Below are 17,396 nucleotides of genomic sequence, written 5' to 3' on the forward strand. Positions count from 1 at the left end.
ATAAAAGCCTTTAAAGGATATATTATATGAAGAACAAAAAAGATCACATTCGCTCAACATGTGCAGACTTATTAACCTTAATAAGCATTGTTCCCGCTTTAAATCACGTACCTGCAAAATGCATAATTAGCGGCTTAATAAAGGATTTATTAACCTTAATAAGCATAATGCTTAGTAAAGTTTTAACAATGACATAATTGGTAAGTTAGTAAAACTCAATAAATAGGTTTGTAATGCTTTTATTAACAACTATAAGAAACTCAACGATAAGAAACTGGCATGTTTCTTATAAGTGCTTATAAAAGTCTTATAATATCGCAACAAACATGTTTATTATGTTATTTAAACACTGAAAGATAGTCTTATTATCACCAATTAATGTTAATAAGCATATAATAAGTGTATTATTACCCATTAACAAAGGCTTATTACAAGGACCTTAATATAAAGCGTCACCCAAATTGGTTTCTCAGATGCTTGACAGAGGGATTCTGAGGGACAGAATTGTCAACATGTCCACCGTGTTTGGCTAGAACTAACTAGGGTCTACGTAGTTGATATATTCAATACTATAACTACGTTACAGATTTACTTGGGACTGGCACAACCGTATTATTCACTTTTTTTCCAGTAGACAATAAAAAGATTTGTATCACAAATCTGCGCTATGTTGTTGCATCAACAGTCTTTGTTGACTTTCAGGCTACCATACTTACTTTTCCCCAATGGCATTGACAAGGTAAACACATTTTTCCCAACCATTGAAGCCCTTTAGAGGGCTTAGTTTAGAGTCAAATTTGCACACTTAGAATCTGTGTGACTATAATGGGAATGCTGATCATCCCCACTTTACACGTCTCATTTGATTCCATCTGGCCAACCTGTCATCTCTGAGGAATCAAAGTCGCTCTCGCTCTCTCTCTCTCGTACCCTTTCCACCAGCTTTACATTTTTCTATTTACACACAGCAGCTGAGCAGCTCAGCATGGTCACTAGTTTCACAGTTAACACCTCCATATGGAAAACTATTTGAAGAGCATCTCTCAATATATCAGGCCTTCTCTTTCTTCCCCTAATGTTATGAAGAAGAAGATCCTCATCCTCCTAAAGGTTTTATTTGTTAGTTTTTAAGATGAGGGTAGCACAGTATTAACTTTTTGCATAACGTGGGCTATCCCGTCTTATGATAAAGAGAGAGCTACAACTCAGTGAGGGACATCTGCCTCAAATTTACTGAAGGTTAGATTGTTGAGAATTGTTAAGAACGATGGCTATAGAGAGTAAGATTTGGACAATAATTAACCAAAAATAATGCTCCCTTGTCCTCTGCATGCTCCCAAATTTTGTGAACCTTTGCAACGACAGGTATGATATTGACAGAAAATCTGAATTCACCTAACCAATCAGGGAAGAGATACCCTGATTGGTCAGAAATGAGCCGGGAGCAGTCAGAAACCGAGATTCTCACAGAGAGTTTCACTCACCAATAGATGACAGATGGCTATGACATTTCATACAAATTAAACTCAAATTATAACTCTTAAATCGTACCTACAACACCTTTTTAAAGTGACTTTGGTGGGAATTGTTAATTTGCTTTAGTCTACATCATGAATGATCTAGCATTTGAGGGAGCGTGAGCGAGTGCTGCTGCTGGCCACTCAGGACTTTGTAGGCTGGCTCTCGTATAGAACGGTCTGCCATGACTCTTGGGGGTGATGTAAAGTGATGACATAGTGATGACAAGCTACAGAGAAGAGAATGAAAAGATAAATGGATCAAACAGAATTTTTATTATAGGCTTAGATAATCATGTAAAAATCTATTGCAAAAACATATTGGGTACATTAGAAACTCGGCTTTCCTCCAACCCTGAGTCAAAGCTATACACTAATAGTAGTTAAATGAACCACTGACCTACTTTAATAAATCGCCGTACTTTCAGCTGTTGCAAAGGCAATTATGAATAAGGACACTGAATAAATGTTTTGGGGGATTTTTGTGTCTAAATAAGACAAAAGATATAACCATGGGTGATTTAGCTATTACCATTTTAGCCTATTTTCTTAAATAGGTGTCAAATCTGTGGATGGAGTATGTGTACCGATCCTAGTTTCTAGAGCCCATTTGAAACAGTGTTTGGGTGGATATAATGGCTGAGGCTTCATTGTAGGTTCTTGCAATCTATTCAGTCTTTGAGGTTTTGTGCATTTACCTGTTTTTTGTATATTCAGATAGGGATATTTGCATATCAAACACATTCTTTTATCCAGGCCGACCGTCTAAACTGCACTGCCGCACACACATCCACCGCATCAAATGGTACAATCAAATATATTATGGATACGCTCATTATTTTTATTTGTCATTTAATGTAAGGCGTGGTGCATTCTCAGGAATTAAAGAAACCATTCTGGGCTAATCAACACTATCAAAGTACAGCATTTAAAGAAGTAATCTGGGAATTATATCGACGTTCCAATCATCCTTTGCCATTGCTTTGAAATTACGTTCTAATTTCTTCGTCATTTCTTGTGTGTTACATAACGAAGTCTAATACCGTTTTTTTAACGTAACCGGTAACATTATCTTGTAGGCCTGCGGAAATCCTGCTCCCTCAGTGCAGTGAAGCGATCGTTGGGGGCCTGTGCGCTGAATAAAGGCTGGCCTTTATCGCTGCAAATGAAGCGCTTATGCGCCGCAGAGATAAGTCGACCTTTAGCATTCAGAGCATGGACAGTCATGAATGTGGCAACGAGATAGTCAATATTAGTCCTGCCGTTCGTGTTGTGTGCCCAGGCTTCGCTGTAACCCTTCGGTGAATACGCAGGTGGCCTTGCCACAGCCTTCTGTGGTGTGTTGTCCATTACCCGTCCAGTGTGGGCTGATGTTCATTGCTGATTTACTCCTCAATGACTTTTGGAGAAGGGTTAACTGGTTACTCTCAAAGGACAATTTATTTCTCCTCAAGACCAGGGTTTGAATACTTTTAAAGTTAACTGGATGGTCCAGGCAGTGGTTTTCTTTTTAAATTTTGCTTTTTCTTGCTTCTTATTAAAATGCCCTATTTTTCGTTCCTTTACCTGAGCATTATAGAATACACATAAGGATATAATCGTCCTTTAAGGATTCTTAGCACTTTGAACATGACACAATACTCAGAAGAAGGTGTCTAATCGTCCTTTTAGGATTGATGGCACTTGGAGCATGATGCAATGCATAGAAGAAGGTGTCCTCCCTCATTATCCTTTTAGGATCTGTGGCCCCAAGAGATCGATTTATCAGGTGCACTCCGATCTTTTAAGATAAATCGTGTTGGGGAACTGGGTCACATGACAATTGGTAAATAAACCATTAGATGGTACTTCTAATCAATCAATTTGAACAGTTTAGGATCGCTTGGGATTAGAGATGTCCGATATTATCGGCCCACCGATATTATCGGGCCGATATTAGCATAAAAATGTAATATCTGTCAATATCGGTATCGGATTTTTTTGCCTTAAAACCGATTTTTTTTTTTATTTATTTATTTATTTTTTTTATAGCTCAAATAAATGTTTTCAAAATTGTGCAGTACAGTGCACATTGTAATTGACTCATATTTGTGCATTTATTCAATTAAGGTTATTGAGCTTTAGTTAAAGAAACATACTGCTATGTTGCACATAGTTGTTCAGGTACAATGTTTTATCATTTGTGAAGTCAAGTTTGCCCTATTTGTTGTGGGCATTGTCAAGATTATCTCAGGGAGAGTGTAATCCAAACTGTTGTCTGAGACCATTAAAAAAATAAAAATAAACATGGCACTTTTCCCTTAAATTAAGTTGAAGTATTTTTCTTATTTTGCACAGACAATGTTAACATTTGGAAAGCCTTGTTGCATTCAAGAATGCATCCAGTGGGGCATCACAATAACATTAAGCATGTTGTGTTAATTCCACAACAGGAGATATGTAATGTTACCTAAATTAGGTTTGAGGAAAAATAACCCAAATATCGACATCGGTATCGGCTGATATCGGAATCGAAAATTTAGAGTTGGACAATATCGTATATCGGCAAAAAAGCCAATATCGGACATCCCTACTTGGGATCAATAAACCACAAAGCATACCTGATCGCGTCTAATCGCCATTTGTCTTACAAAGAAATTAGCCGATGGACTTATTTTTAATTACACGATTTCAAATGAGCTATACACTCGTTTGTAATTACCAAATACCCACCATCCTCCAAGGTTGCTAGGTAACCAAGCCCTACTAATTGATTGCTCCATATCCATGCTTTCCAGTTGGTTGCGTGGCCACAGGTATGTTGAAAGCCCCCAGCGCGTTGTGGGGTACAATTCTCTTTGGTGTGAATCAAATCAAAGAGGTGTGTGTGTGTGTGTGTGTGTGTGTGTGTGTGTGTGTGTGTGTGTGTGTGTGTGTGTGTGTGTGTGTGTGTGTGTGTGTGTGTGTGTGTGTGTGTGTGTGTGTGTGTGTGTGTGTGTGTGTGTGTGTGTGTGTCCGAGAGGGCAGGGGTCTAATTGGATATGAATGAGTTCCATCCTTAGGTGTTTGAGCATTAGCCTCCTGCTGTCCAACTGTGGTGCATTAAAACCAGGGGTCATTGCCTCGGTGACTCAGTCCATGCTGACCGGTTAGTGTACTGTACAGTTGCCTTCACATTTTGAAAGGAGTCCAAGTCCGTTTTTCTCAAGTATTTGGTATCTTTCAGTACATGTACCACACGGGAATGTAGTTGTGTGTAGTGTTACAATCAGCTGGTCCCTGATCAAAAGCAGGCCCCCACAAAACTGCAACAGTCTTCTGACCAGATATAGTGGCTATATCCAGTTAAAAAAATACAAGCAAACGTAAGCACATGCATAGTTGTAATTTGTGGGATTTGGTACCTGAAAAAATTAAGATCAAGGATTTTAAAATGAAAAATAAATAAATTAAATAAAATACATTTTAAAAAAAGCGAGCGTGCGAGACTTGATAAAACTCTTGTTCTGAATAAAAGGTTTCCCCGCGGCTTCTCTTAACTCTCTCGGGTCCTTGACAGTGTGTGGTAAAGACGTGGGTGTTGCCGGAGGAAGCCAATATGAATGTAATGCAAAACAATAGTGTAGTTTGAATCTATGAATGGAACTACAAGTGAATAATGTTCTAATCTAAACAACCAACGATTCTGTCAACGCCTGCATGTTACTTTGCAGGGATCATAGTTTTTTAAACTGTGAAACCCATTCATTAGGCTAGTGTGGGATCCAATTTACCAGTGTTGTATCTGAATTAAATGGCGGCATTGTGGGCGAGAAACTTGAGTCTAAACGTGGTACTGGAATCCAAAACAAAGATGTTGAGTGGAAGGAATTGGTTTTGTCGTGCAGTCATGTGTTTTCTATAGGTAGGTGCACATGCTACCATCGTGCTGTGTTGTTCAACTAGTCTTTGCTATGGGCTTAAGGGCTCACAAATTAGGTTAATAATTGGGGGCAAATGTACGCCATACAATGGGACAGAGATGAGAGGAGAACAGGGGGTTCTGCACAGCCTTTGTTGGTGAGCGAAGCGGCGGCGTTTGAAATGGATGATGGTGCCAATGAAAGGCATTTTTACAATGGCACCGGCTGAATCTGAAGACTTATTTCCAAAACCAATGACGATTTACATTATAGACATAGGGTAGACTTGCTAGATTTTGACATGGGACTAGTTTCCTTGGCAGGTTAATGAAAAGACGAAACCTCAATATATCATAACAATCTCTTCAGTATGGGTGTTTTAAAATTAATGATTGCCACAAATAATAAAAACATTTAGGACTACATAGACACATACAAGATGATCTCTATTAACTAGTTTTAAGTCATTCCAAATGTAAAAATTCATGCATGGAGGCAGCCCAGTACAGACTGTGAGGGAAATGGGAACGCTATAAATATACAGAGTAATAAGAGTGTGGTGTCATTGTCACACGGAGCACTGTTGTCTCTTCCTCCTCATCCTCCAGACTAGGAAGACGGACACACACGCACGCACACGCACACACACTCTTGCACACCTCAGCCGAGCAGATTAGAGGCCCAGGTAAACATATATTTTAGATATATAGCATTAGTGACAACGTCTGAACACAGTGTGATAGGAAACAAGCTAACGATGTGAAACCTAAATACTTCATATTCAATCCATTCAACCCCAATATTTTGGTGCTTATGGGTCTTTTTCCTTCGTATATGTATGGGTATGTTATATAAATAATGCAATAATTATTGCGTCTCAAAGAAAGATCCTGAGCACGGCCAACATTTTAAGCATTATATAACGCTGTCTCCAGCATGGAGGCAGCCCATCAAATAGGTTGTTCTTTCTGAATGTATGGAAGGCCCAGCGTGCGGCATGCAATCACACTTGCTCACACTCGATTAAAACGCTGCTCGCTGTGTATACCGTGCATCGCTACCCGGGTAAACAAAGAACAGTCGTTTCCTCATCCGATTGCCTTTGACTCTTATTGATGAATTTGGACAACATCGATCCTTGAACAAGCCTGATACTGGTACTTAAACGGTAGGACCGACACATGGAACACTGTTATTCACTCCCCACGGTGAGTTCGTGAGCGTGCGCACCTGAGGAACTCTGTTCCCCTGCTGGGCTCTGCCTGCCATGTCAGGCCTACCCGTGGCCGGGCCTGCCCTGATGTGAACATGTGGGTGCAGATTGAGACACATCAATAGAGGCACAGCTTCAGACACACACGCTCTCACCTGCTCAATTGTGTTTGGCCACCATGAGTGTATGTGCATAATATGTTGTTACAACCTGGCTCAACGGTTGCAACATTGAAGGGGAGGCCACACATGGTCTTGGATGAGCTTAATACATTTATTAAAGAATACCGTGAACAAACAAACATAACAGAAACTAAGGATCGGGCTGCAGGCCAGGAAGAGAGAGGAGTCACTTGATCGGGGCTGCTTTATAGGCTCCTGAGCCCAGCCTGCTCAGGTGAGCTGCATCTCGTTAGGTGATAATCCACCAACCAGCAACCTGCAACACAGAACACACCAGAAGCAGCACCACCACCACAAGGCAACCCTGTGACCGTCACACTCCCCCCCATAAGACAGGAGTTCTACCCTGTACATTCATAAAGGGCACAAACTCCTGTACACTGCAACAGAATACACACTTTCAATTTCACTTTGCGAGTATCGGTGCAACATCGAGGTGATTTATCGGATTTCTCAACTAACAATTAATTGTCATGCATAAAAATATTTATGGGGGGGAGTGAGTGGGTTACGCCCCCCCCCCCTCCCCAGGAGAGAGGAAGTCTCTACCAATCACCCCCCAAAATATTTGTATGCCCCCATCAGCAATTCATTGAAACCATTAAACATAATTACTAATATCATAATCCATGTAATGGAATTCCAATAATTGCTCAGAGGTTTTGTGGTAATGAGAACCGAGATGGCAGCGAACAGAGAATATAGGTCAGGGACATGCACTGCTCAATGCAGGCGTTTTCTTTTGACACTCGGGGCAGAAAATAGATACAAAATAAATACATAACTACTTTGGCAGAAAGCCAAATGATGGCAACTCCAGGGGGGCCTTAAAATCAAGTGGGAAGGGGGGAGATTGAGAGATACACTTGCTGAAACATCTGCAGCACTTGTTCGAACAGCTTGACTAATGAACCCCAGACGGAGACAATAGATGTGCTGTTAAGTCCCCACTACTACTAAGATTGCTCCGGATCAAACGGGCCCTATGAAATCGCCCCCTCTTCTCCTTAATGCACACACATGTAGCCCTGAGTGTAGGCTACTTGGTGCATCCACGTGAGGCCCGGGCGCGAGCGTGCCTTCAGGAAAATTGAATCAAGTCCCTTTTTCTTATCTCCGCCCCCTCCCTCGGCACACCATGCCGACGGAGAGGAGCCGGTGGCCGCCAGCAGAACCCCTCTCAGCGTTGTCATGGATACACTGGCTGCGATTTGAGGATGGATTTTTCGCCAGTTTGGGAATGGGTTAAGTGATTTGGTTGCTTTTTTTTTTTGGGGGGGGGATTTTTTTGCGGGTAATTCAGCCCACTGGTGTGATTTGTACCCTTTTTCGCTGTGGTAATTTTCTAGGGCCTGCGTACTTAACAGCACATCTATTGTCTCCATCTGGGGTTCAGCAGTCAAGCTGTTCGAACAAGTGCTGCAGATGTTTCAGTAAGAGTCTCTCTCTATCTCGCTCTCTCTCCCACCTCCTCACTTGATTTTAAGGTCCATCTGGAGTTGCCATCATTTGGCTTTCTGCAGAGTATTTCTTTCTTTATTTTGTATTTATTTTCTTCCCAGAGTGTCGAAAATAAACGCCTGCATTGAGCAGCGTAAGGCCCTGACCTATATTCTCTTTTCGCTGCCATCTCGGTTCTCATTTACACAAAAACTTTTAGCAATTGTTGGGATTCCATTACATGGATTATGATATTAGTAATTATGTTTAATGGTTTCAATGAATGGCTCTCCACTTCACACTTGAGTTAAGGGAAGTGCAAAAGCATCAGTTCTTCAGTTCTCACTCAAATCCATGTCAGACTGCATCTTTGTTGTCTTTTTATAATTCTAGATGTACAGTTTCCCCATTGGTTTATTTGGAAATCATCAATTGTGATCAAGATGTCGATTTTGAGACAACTAGGCGACAATGCTTTTTGAATCTCCATTTACCCCTAAGTAGCTTTAGATGTTTGCAAAGTGGCACAGAAAGCCAATTAAGACAAAGCAATAACCCAGTTGGCTGATCTGGTTTCGGTTTAAATGTGGATATTACCAGCGTGGGCTATGGTGACGACTGAGGCGTGACTGAGACGAGGCATTAGGAGACAAAACTCAGCCTCAAGTCTTGGCATTGCAGAACTAAAACGTGCAAAGGCTGTACCCACAGTACAGTTCGGTGGGCCATGGCTATTTCCTGATACAGTGATTCTATCACAATATGTTTTTCATGCCCCAGTCATCAACAGGAGCACTGGAGCATGTTTGGAGGGACAGTGATTGGCTCACCCGGTTGTATGTCTGAAGGTCACGTCATGATGTGTGTATGCTTGTGTGTCTCTTTTGCAGGTGGAGGAGGTGGTGGACGTGGGGACGTTTGCCGCGGAGGACATCCACATTCCCAGCATCTACGTGCACCGCGTGGTGCAGGGCACAGGGTTCGAGAAGAGAATAGAGGTACGCGGGGGTGTGTCCTGAATGAAAAACCTTTTTGTGTGTATATTGTTCAGTGGCCGCTGTCGGTCACAGACAAGCCTTTGTTTGACTCCTAGAACTAAATCCTGGAACTAAATTGTGGAACAGGGGCAGTGTAATGGCTAGGATGTTTGGCCTATCTTTAAGCAACCTTCAGCAAGATGCCCCAACACCTGCCCTGTTCCCTAATGACACACTTGCAATGAAAGACACATCTGTGTCTTTCATTGCAAGCCACTTTCACACTACCAATTTAAAAAGAGTTTCAAATGGATATTGTTTACAGTGGTGGAACCCCCCATCTCACCCTTTCTAATCGGTCACGTGTGTTGTGTACCAGAAACGCACGGTGAAGAAGAGCCAGACAGAGAAGCCCAAACCCAAGAAGGACTCTGACATCGTCCGGGAGCGGATCATCCGGCGAGCGGCGCTTGAGTTTGAGGATGGCATGTATGGTATCCTTTACTGGGCGCGGTTTGCACGCCTGGAGGAATACATCAGTGTAGGGGGAGCATGTTCAACTGCAGTCGCAAAAGCTTTCTGATCTGATCCTGACCTTTTGGTTCACAATAGCAGCAGGCAGCAGTTCCTCCCCTCCTCTTTGCTCATGTTCTACCCCGTCGTCCGTGTACGACATTTCGTCGTACTCGTAGTCCATGGGAACATTCCCTCTGTGGGCGATTCATTTTGGCCCACGATGAGTCCAATGCTGGATATTGGATGGAAACATATATCGCCATCCTTGTTCTGATAGAATATACATGGTGAATGAATAATATTGATCATGAATAATTTGGTGATATCCTTTATGCATGCATTTCTTTCAACTGCTATCTATGGTGCCCCCTCTCTCACCACCATGCTCCTGGAAGCATGATCTTTTGGAGATTGGTGATCGTTTAGTATGTTATGCATCATGCTCTTAAATCTATCAATGAGAAACACATTTGAACACGCCTCTCCTATGTTGAATCCATTTCCACTCCTTAATATGTTTAATAAATGACGGAGTGTTACAATATATCCTACATGCTTGTGCTTGAATTGGATCAATACAAATGTCATGAATCCCATGTGTGGATGTCTTGCTAAGGCCTTTACAGCTCCACAATATATGTGGATTGAGTAATGACGATCATGATTTTTAGATCTCAAATTCCTTAACAAAGCGCTCATTCAGCAAACCTGGGTATCGGCATCCCCATGCTGGCCAGCAACTTCATCCAGTCTGACATCACCGTCCACCTCCAGAGCGAGAACGGCATTCTGGGACTGGTAAGACCTGCTGCTGTTATTTTTGTTAAGCCATTTCGCCGTGAGTCAGGTAACCACCATGGCTGAGTAGCGCTATTGTTCCTCCCTTGTGAAGCTTGTCATTTTCATAATAACCCCCACAGCTGAAGTGCCATCGCAGGCACCCAGATTACAGATTCATGCCCAATCTTTGTTAATAGCAGCCTGTAAATGAAGTCTCTTGTTTGAAATGTGCGGCAATTAGTTTTATGCACGCAATTGTTGAGGGCGGACCGCTCGGCGCCTCATTTTTCCTAATCATTATTTACGCGCTTCGTAAACCTCACAAAAGCTCCACAACGGCGGCAGCTCTGCCACGTTTAACAATCACTTGCGTTCTCCAGGTGAGGGTAGGTGACGGTAGGTGACTATGCTAATGCCCCGTTTGTCAGCGCCCTCTCATTACTCCAGCTGGAGAGCGGAGCTGCCAGATCCACACCCCTCACGCCCGGCCTCCTTTCAAAAAGGGCGCTCCTCTTTGTCGAGCGCAGACAAAAAATCAACGTCACGTCGAATCCGAAAGAGCTGCTGCGCCATCGTCTCATGACTAGAGAGACCGGGCTAGTGGGGATTTATATTAAATGTTGTGTTGTGCGTGTGACGTCTGTGTGTGTGTCAGGGTGTATGCGTGTGTTCACACGTGTGCCCGTTTGCTTGTCCTTTTCCGTGCAGGGCCCGTACCCCACAGAGGACAACGTAGACCCTGACCTGATCAATGCCGGTACGTGTGTTTTTTTTTCCACCCCTCTCCTTACAACACCGTTCATAATTCCCCTGCAAGGACATGCATACAAGGCAGGAATTCATTCACACATTTGGTTGACCTCTCATTCAGAGAACGATAACGGGCATGGATGGTTATTTTATTCAAGACAAATTAGGCCCCGGCGAGGTTGCCGCTACAATAATGGGTTTTGACATGTTTTGTGACAACAAGTGGCCTTTTTAAAGTTCACCGTCATCCCGTGCTGATTGAACCGTTGTCTGCTGATGTCTGTACAGGAAAGGAGACCGTGACGGTGCTCCCCGGCGCTGCCTATTTCTCCAGTGACGAGTCCTTCGCCATGATCAGAGGGTAAGCCCTGTAAAAACTTACAGTTATATTATATTGTGACATAATAGAACAGTAAAACCAAACTGTAGATAACCGGCGCTGTTGTGGCACTTCTTGCGCAATCATAACAACCCAGCGGATCAACCATAAAAACAAAAGTCACGTCCAAAGCTGCGTTTAAATATACCACTCGATTTATCAGAATGCATGAAAAGTGATGAATCACATCAAAAGGTCTCCTCCACTGACTCACCACTTGTGTGTGATGTCAGCAGAGATGGTGGTTCATAACCCTGTGGATATCAACAAAGGCAACGCCTGGCCAATATCGCCCCGGCTCGTATTGATCTGCTGGCTGTCTAAGACGCAGCCCACTCTTCCCAGGGCATTACCTTTGTTTGTCCACCTAGAGGAAATCCAATAGTACTCATAAATAGTGATGTTCAGCCATCACACACGGAGAGAGAGCCAGACGGACACACAGACAGACACATATACAGGATGAGACAGACAGACCGACTCACACAAACACACAGACAGAAAGACACAGACAATTTAGCAGCTTGTTAATTATCACAAAATGTAGGTGTATCTTATCACTTATTCATCATTATCATAGTCGTGGGAGACGGTCTGTATTTAACAGCTTTTCATTTTTTCGGAACTGTTCCATCACTTTCAACAGAAGAACCGTAGTTAAAACTCATTTGTTTATGTTTCCATCTGTGCACACAGATGTGCAGCCCTTCACTGACACTGTATGTTTAACAGACATCCTGTGTCTAAAAGAAAAGTTTCAATATTTAATACATTTATTTCCATATACAATTTTGTTTTCATCACACATCATCCTCATCCTCATCCTCATCGTCATCCGCTTATCCGGGGTCGGGTCGCGGGGGGAGCAGCTCAAGCAAGGGGCCCCAGACTTCCCTTTCCCGGGCCACATTGACCAGCTCTGACGGGGGGATCCCGAGGCGTTCCCAGGCCAGTGTTGAGATATAATCTCTCCACCTAGTCCTGGGTCTTCCCCGAGGTCTCCTCCCCACTGGACGTGCCTGAAACACCTCCCAAGGAAGGCGCCCAGTGGGCATCCTTACCAGATGCCCGAACCACCTCAGCTGACTCCTTTCTAAGTAAAGGAGCAGCGGCTCTAATCCGAGTTCCTCACGGATGGCTGAGCTTCTCACCCTATCCCTAAGGGAGACGCCAGCCACCCTTCTGAGAAAACTCATCTCGGCCGCTTGTACCCGCGATCTCGTCCTTTCGGTCATCACCCAGCCCTCATGACCATAGGTGAGGATAGGAACGAAGATCGACCGGTAGATCGAGAGCTTTGCCTTGCGGCTCAGCTCTCTTTTCGTTACAACGGTGCGGTAAAGCGAACGCAATACCGCCCCCGCTGCTCCGATTCTCCGGCCAATCTCACGCTCCATAGTACCCTCACTCGCGAACAAGACCCCGAGGTACTTGAACTCCTTCACCTGGGCTAAGGACTCATTTCCTACCCGGAGTAAGCAATCCACCGGTTTCCTGCTAAGAGTCATGGCCTCAGATTTAGCGGTGCTGATCCTCATCCCAGCCGCTTCACACTCGGCCGCCAGCCGATCCAGTGAGTGCTGAAGGTCACAGGCCGATGATCCAATGAGGACCACATCATCTGCAAAAAGCAGTGACGAGATCCTCAGACCACCGAACTGCAACCCCTCCCCACCACGACTACGCCTCGATATCCTGTCCATGTATATCACAAACAGGATTGGTGACAAGGCGCAGCCCTGGCGGAGACCAGCACCCACTGAGAACGAAACTGACTGGCTGCCGAGAACACGAACACAGCTCTCGCTTTGGGAGTACAAAGATTGGATGGCCCTGAGGATAGACCCCCTTACCCCATACTCCCGCAGCACCTCCCACAGTTTCTCCCGGGGGACCCGGTCATACGCCTTCTCCAGATCCACAAAACACATGTAGACCGGATGGGCATACTCCCAGGCCCCCTCCAGGATCCTTGCGAGAGTGAAGAGCTGGTCCGTAGTTCCACGTCCGGGGCGAAAACCGCATTGTTCCTCTTCAATCTGAGGTTCGACGATCGGCCGAACCCTCCTTTCCAGCACCTTGGAGTAGACTTTACCAGGGAGGCTGAGAAGTGTGATACCCCGGTAATTGGCACACACTCTCTGGTCCCCCTTTTTGAACAGGGGAACCACCACCCCGGTTTGCCACTCCTTTGGCACTGTACCCGACTCCCACGCGATGTTGAATAGGCGTGTCAACCATGACAGCCCCTCAACACCCAGAGCCTTTAGCATTTCTGGCTGGATCTCATCAATCCCTGGGGCTTTGCCACTGCGGAGATGTTTGACTACCTCAGTGACCTCCACCAGGGAAATTGACGACGAAACACCATCAACCTCGAGCTCTGCCTCCAACATAGAGGGCGTGTTATTCGGATTCAGGAGTTCCTCAAAGTGTTCCTTCCAACGTCCGACGACCTCCTCAGTTGAGGTCAACAGAGTCCCATCCTTACTGTACACAGCTTGGATGGTTCCCCGTTTCCCCCTCCTGAGGTGCCGGATAGTCTTCCAGAAACACTTTGGTGCCGACCGAAAGTCCTTCTCCATGGCCTCTCCGAACTTCTCCCACACCCGCTGCTTAGCCTCCGACACGGCAGCCGCTGCAGCCCTTCGAGCCTGTCGGTACCCTGCAACCGAGTCAGGAGTCCTCCAGGATATCATATCCCGGAAGGCCTCCTTCTTCAGTCGGACGGCTTCCCTGACCACCGGTGTCCACCACGGTGTCCGAGGGTTACCGCCCCTTGAGGAGCCTAAGACCCTGAGGCCACAGCTAGCCACCGCAGCTTCAGCAATGGAGGCTTTGAACACCGCCCACTCCGGCTCAATGCCCCCAACCTCCACAGGAATGCCAGAAAAGCTCCGCCGGAGGTGTGAGTTGAAGATACCTAGGACGGGGGCCTCCTCCAGACGTTCCCAGTTCACCCGCACTACTCGTTTGGGCTTACCAGGTCTATCCGGAAATTTCCCCCATTCCCTGATCCAACTCACAACCAGATGGTGGTCGGTTGACAGTTCCGCCCCTCTCTTTACCCGAGTGTCCAAAACATGCGGCCTCAGGTCAGATGACACGATCACGAAATCGATCATCGATCTTCGGCCTAGGGTACTCTGGTACCAGGTACACTTATGAGCACCCTTATGTTCGAACATGGTGTTTGTTATGGATAATCCATGACTAGCACAGAAGTCCAATAACAAACGACCGCTCGGGTTTAGATCAGGGAGGCCGTTCCTCCCCACCACGCCTCTCCAGGTGTCTCCATCGTTGCCCACGTGGGCGTTGAAGTCTCCCAGCAGAACTACGGAGTCGCCTACTGGAGCCCCATACAGGACTCCATTCAGGGTCTCCAAGAAGGCCGAGTACTCTGAGCTGCTGTTTGGTGCATATGCACAAACAACAGTCAGAGTTTTCCCCCCTACAACCCTTAGGCGCAGGGAGGCGACCCTCTCGTCTACCGGGGTAAACTCCAACACCGCGGCGCTCAGCCGGGGATTTATGAGTATCCCCACACGCGCCCGGCGCCTCACGCCCTCGGCAACTCCGGAGAAGAATAGAGTCCAACCCTTATCCAGGAGTACGGTACCAGAGCTGAGACTGTGCGTGGAGGTAAGCCCCACCAGATCTAACTGATAGCGCTCCACCTCCCTCACAAGCTCCGGTTCCTTTCCCCACAGCGAGGTGACGTTCCACGTCCCCAGAGCCAGCTTCTGCCGCCCGGGTCTGGTCCGTCGAGACCCCTGACCTTCGCTGCCACCCATGTGGCTGCGCACCCGACCCCAACGGGTCTTCCCACAGGTGGTGGGCCCATGGGATGAAGAGAGGGGGGGTGCCACGTAGTTTGTTCGGGCTGTGCCCGACCGGGCTCCGTGGCAAACCCGGCCACCAGGCGCTCGCCATCGAGCCCTCCGTCTGGGCCTGGCTCCAGACGGGGGCCCCGGGCTTCCTCCGGGCCGGGTCACATCTCCTCTTTTTTCGTTCTTCATTGGAGTTTTTTGAACCATTCTTAGTCTGGCCCCTCACCTGAGACCACTCTGCCATGAGAGACCCTACCAGGAGCACAAGGCTCCCGACAACACAGCTCTCAGGTTCACAGGGACACGCAAACCTCTCCACCACGATAAGGTGACGGTTCCAGGAGAGGAACCGTCACTGATGAATTAGGATTCATCAGTGAATCCTAATAGTTATGTCACAGATGACAGAGATGATTCATGACACATTAAGTTTTATGCAAGCCATTGATGCAGACAAATAGACGAAGGAGAAAGATTCTCGTTTCTGCTATGTGGAAAAACACAAATGTGTAAAAATAAAGTGAATAAGTATAAACTAACTTCACAGTTGTGAGGACAGGCCTTATTGCCAGCAACATTTGAATAAGAAATGGTTTATTAAGAGTAGTGTGATCTTATGATCAAAATGAAAATGAAAAATCCAAAATTGAACCAAAGAACCGTTTAATTTCCGGAATATTCAGCAATATTGAACAGTGTCATGTTTCCATTCACAATACAATAGGACGGGGTGCATGGAAAGAGTGTTGGTTTGAAGTGGAGGGTAACAGTGTTCTTGCCCCCCCCGTGCAGAGGACACATCAACCTGACCATGCTGGGGGCCATGCAGGTGTCGCAGCACGGTGACCTGGCAAACTGGATGATTCCGGTAAGTGCCCAGTGTTCACCTCCTTCTGAGATCCTCAAGAGTGCCGTGTGCACAAGACGGCTTAATTATTTTGGTTATATTTCTCTACCGCTTAACTCTCGCCAGATCAATATCATGTTTTTATGCATTCCTCGCATCACATTGTGTTCACTTTGTGCTTGAGAAGAAGGAGACAAAATGGCACATCGATTTATTTAGTGTTAGTGTTGTACAGAAGCGTAATGCGTTCACTTGAGAAGAGAAAATACTTTGCCTTGTATTTCTGAATTAACAACATTATTATCTCTGAATTCCCTAAAAAGTTATCATAGAAAAAATAACCTGCTGCTGTTTTCATCGAATTAGTGAAATGCCTCAAAATCCCAAGAGAAGCTCTCATTCACCTGAGGCCCTGATTTCATTGAAGCCAACCTGTTGAGTTTACTCCAATTTTATTTAGGTTTATGTTTGAGACTTTAGGAGATGGTCATATCAATGGTATTGTTATTAGTTTGTCCTCTTTGTACATGCACCTCAGGCCTTTGGGGTTGTTCAGAGGGAGAGCCCCTTCGGATCTGCTAGACAATGCGGCTTTTTCTCCAGGATCAGTTGAACCGTTATGACACACTTCACTGATATAAGAAATGCATTCTCTTCCTACATTACATGTGATCAAATTAACCGTCAGATTATATAATTTGGCATGGGTCCACCTGATCAGCAGCAACAACCGGAAAAGCGGAGGAGCATTTTTTTATGCCAGTAAAACATTTCTCGGAATTCATTTCTAGAAAATTATCTGATTATTTCAGAACAACAGCAGCAGAATTGATTTTCTCAAGTGAATGCATAACACTTCGCTTCCATAGCGTTGTCTTGTAAATAAAATCTCTTTGTCTTGATGGACACACAATTTAAGCCCACACTTTTGTTTCTTTTGTTACATGTGGTGTTGCTTCTTGCTGGCAGTGCTTTAGCTGTGATTTGGCTATTTTGTTGCAGTAAGACCTGTTCCGATATTTTTTTAATGGATTTTCTAACATTGCAGAATTTTTATTTGGTTCTTTAGCAGATGCTTTTA

The 17,396-nt window shown here is 45.1% G+C and overlaps 1 protein-coding gene across 2 annotated transcripts in view; it reads left to right on the plus strand.

The window, feature by feature from the left end:
• The window catches only part of oxct1a (3-oxoacid CoA transferase 1a), a 43,355-nt gene that overhangs the window by 9,374 nt on the left and 16,585 nt on the right, over nucleotides 1–17,396 (plus strand). For both annotated transcript variants that reach the window (XM_030358867.1, XM_030358868.1), the window contains 6 exons: nucleotides 9,124–9,231; nucleotides 9,590–9,704; nucleotides 10,430–10,524; nucleotides 11,215–11,263; nucleotides 11,545–11,617; nucleotides 16,261–16,336. In XM_030358867.1, the coding sequence (XP_030214727.1) occupies nucleotides 9,124–9,231; nucleotides 9,590–9,704; nucleotides 10,430–10,524; nucleotides 11,215–11,263; nucleotides 11,545–11,617; nucleotides 16,261–16,336 (516 nt within the window). The remainder of the gene's footprint in view (nucleotides 1–9,123; nucleotides 9,232–9,589; nucleotides 9,705–10,429; nucleotides 10,525–11,214; nucleotides 11,264–11,544; nucleotides 11,618–16,260; nucleotides 16,337–17,396) is intronic.

This window comes from Gadus morhua, chromosome 6 (assembly GCF_902167405.1).
Source record: "Gadus morhua chromosome 6, gadMor3.0, whole genome shotgun sequence".
NCBI classification, from domain to species: Eukaryota; Metazoa; Chordata; class Actinopteri; order Gadiformes; family Gadidae; genus Gadus; species Gadus morhua.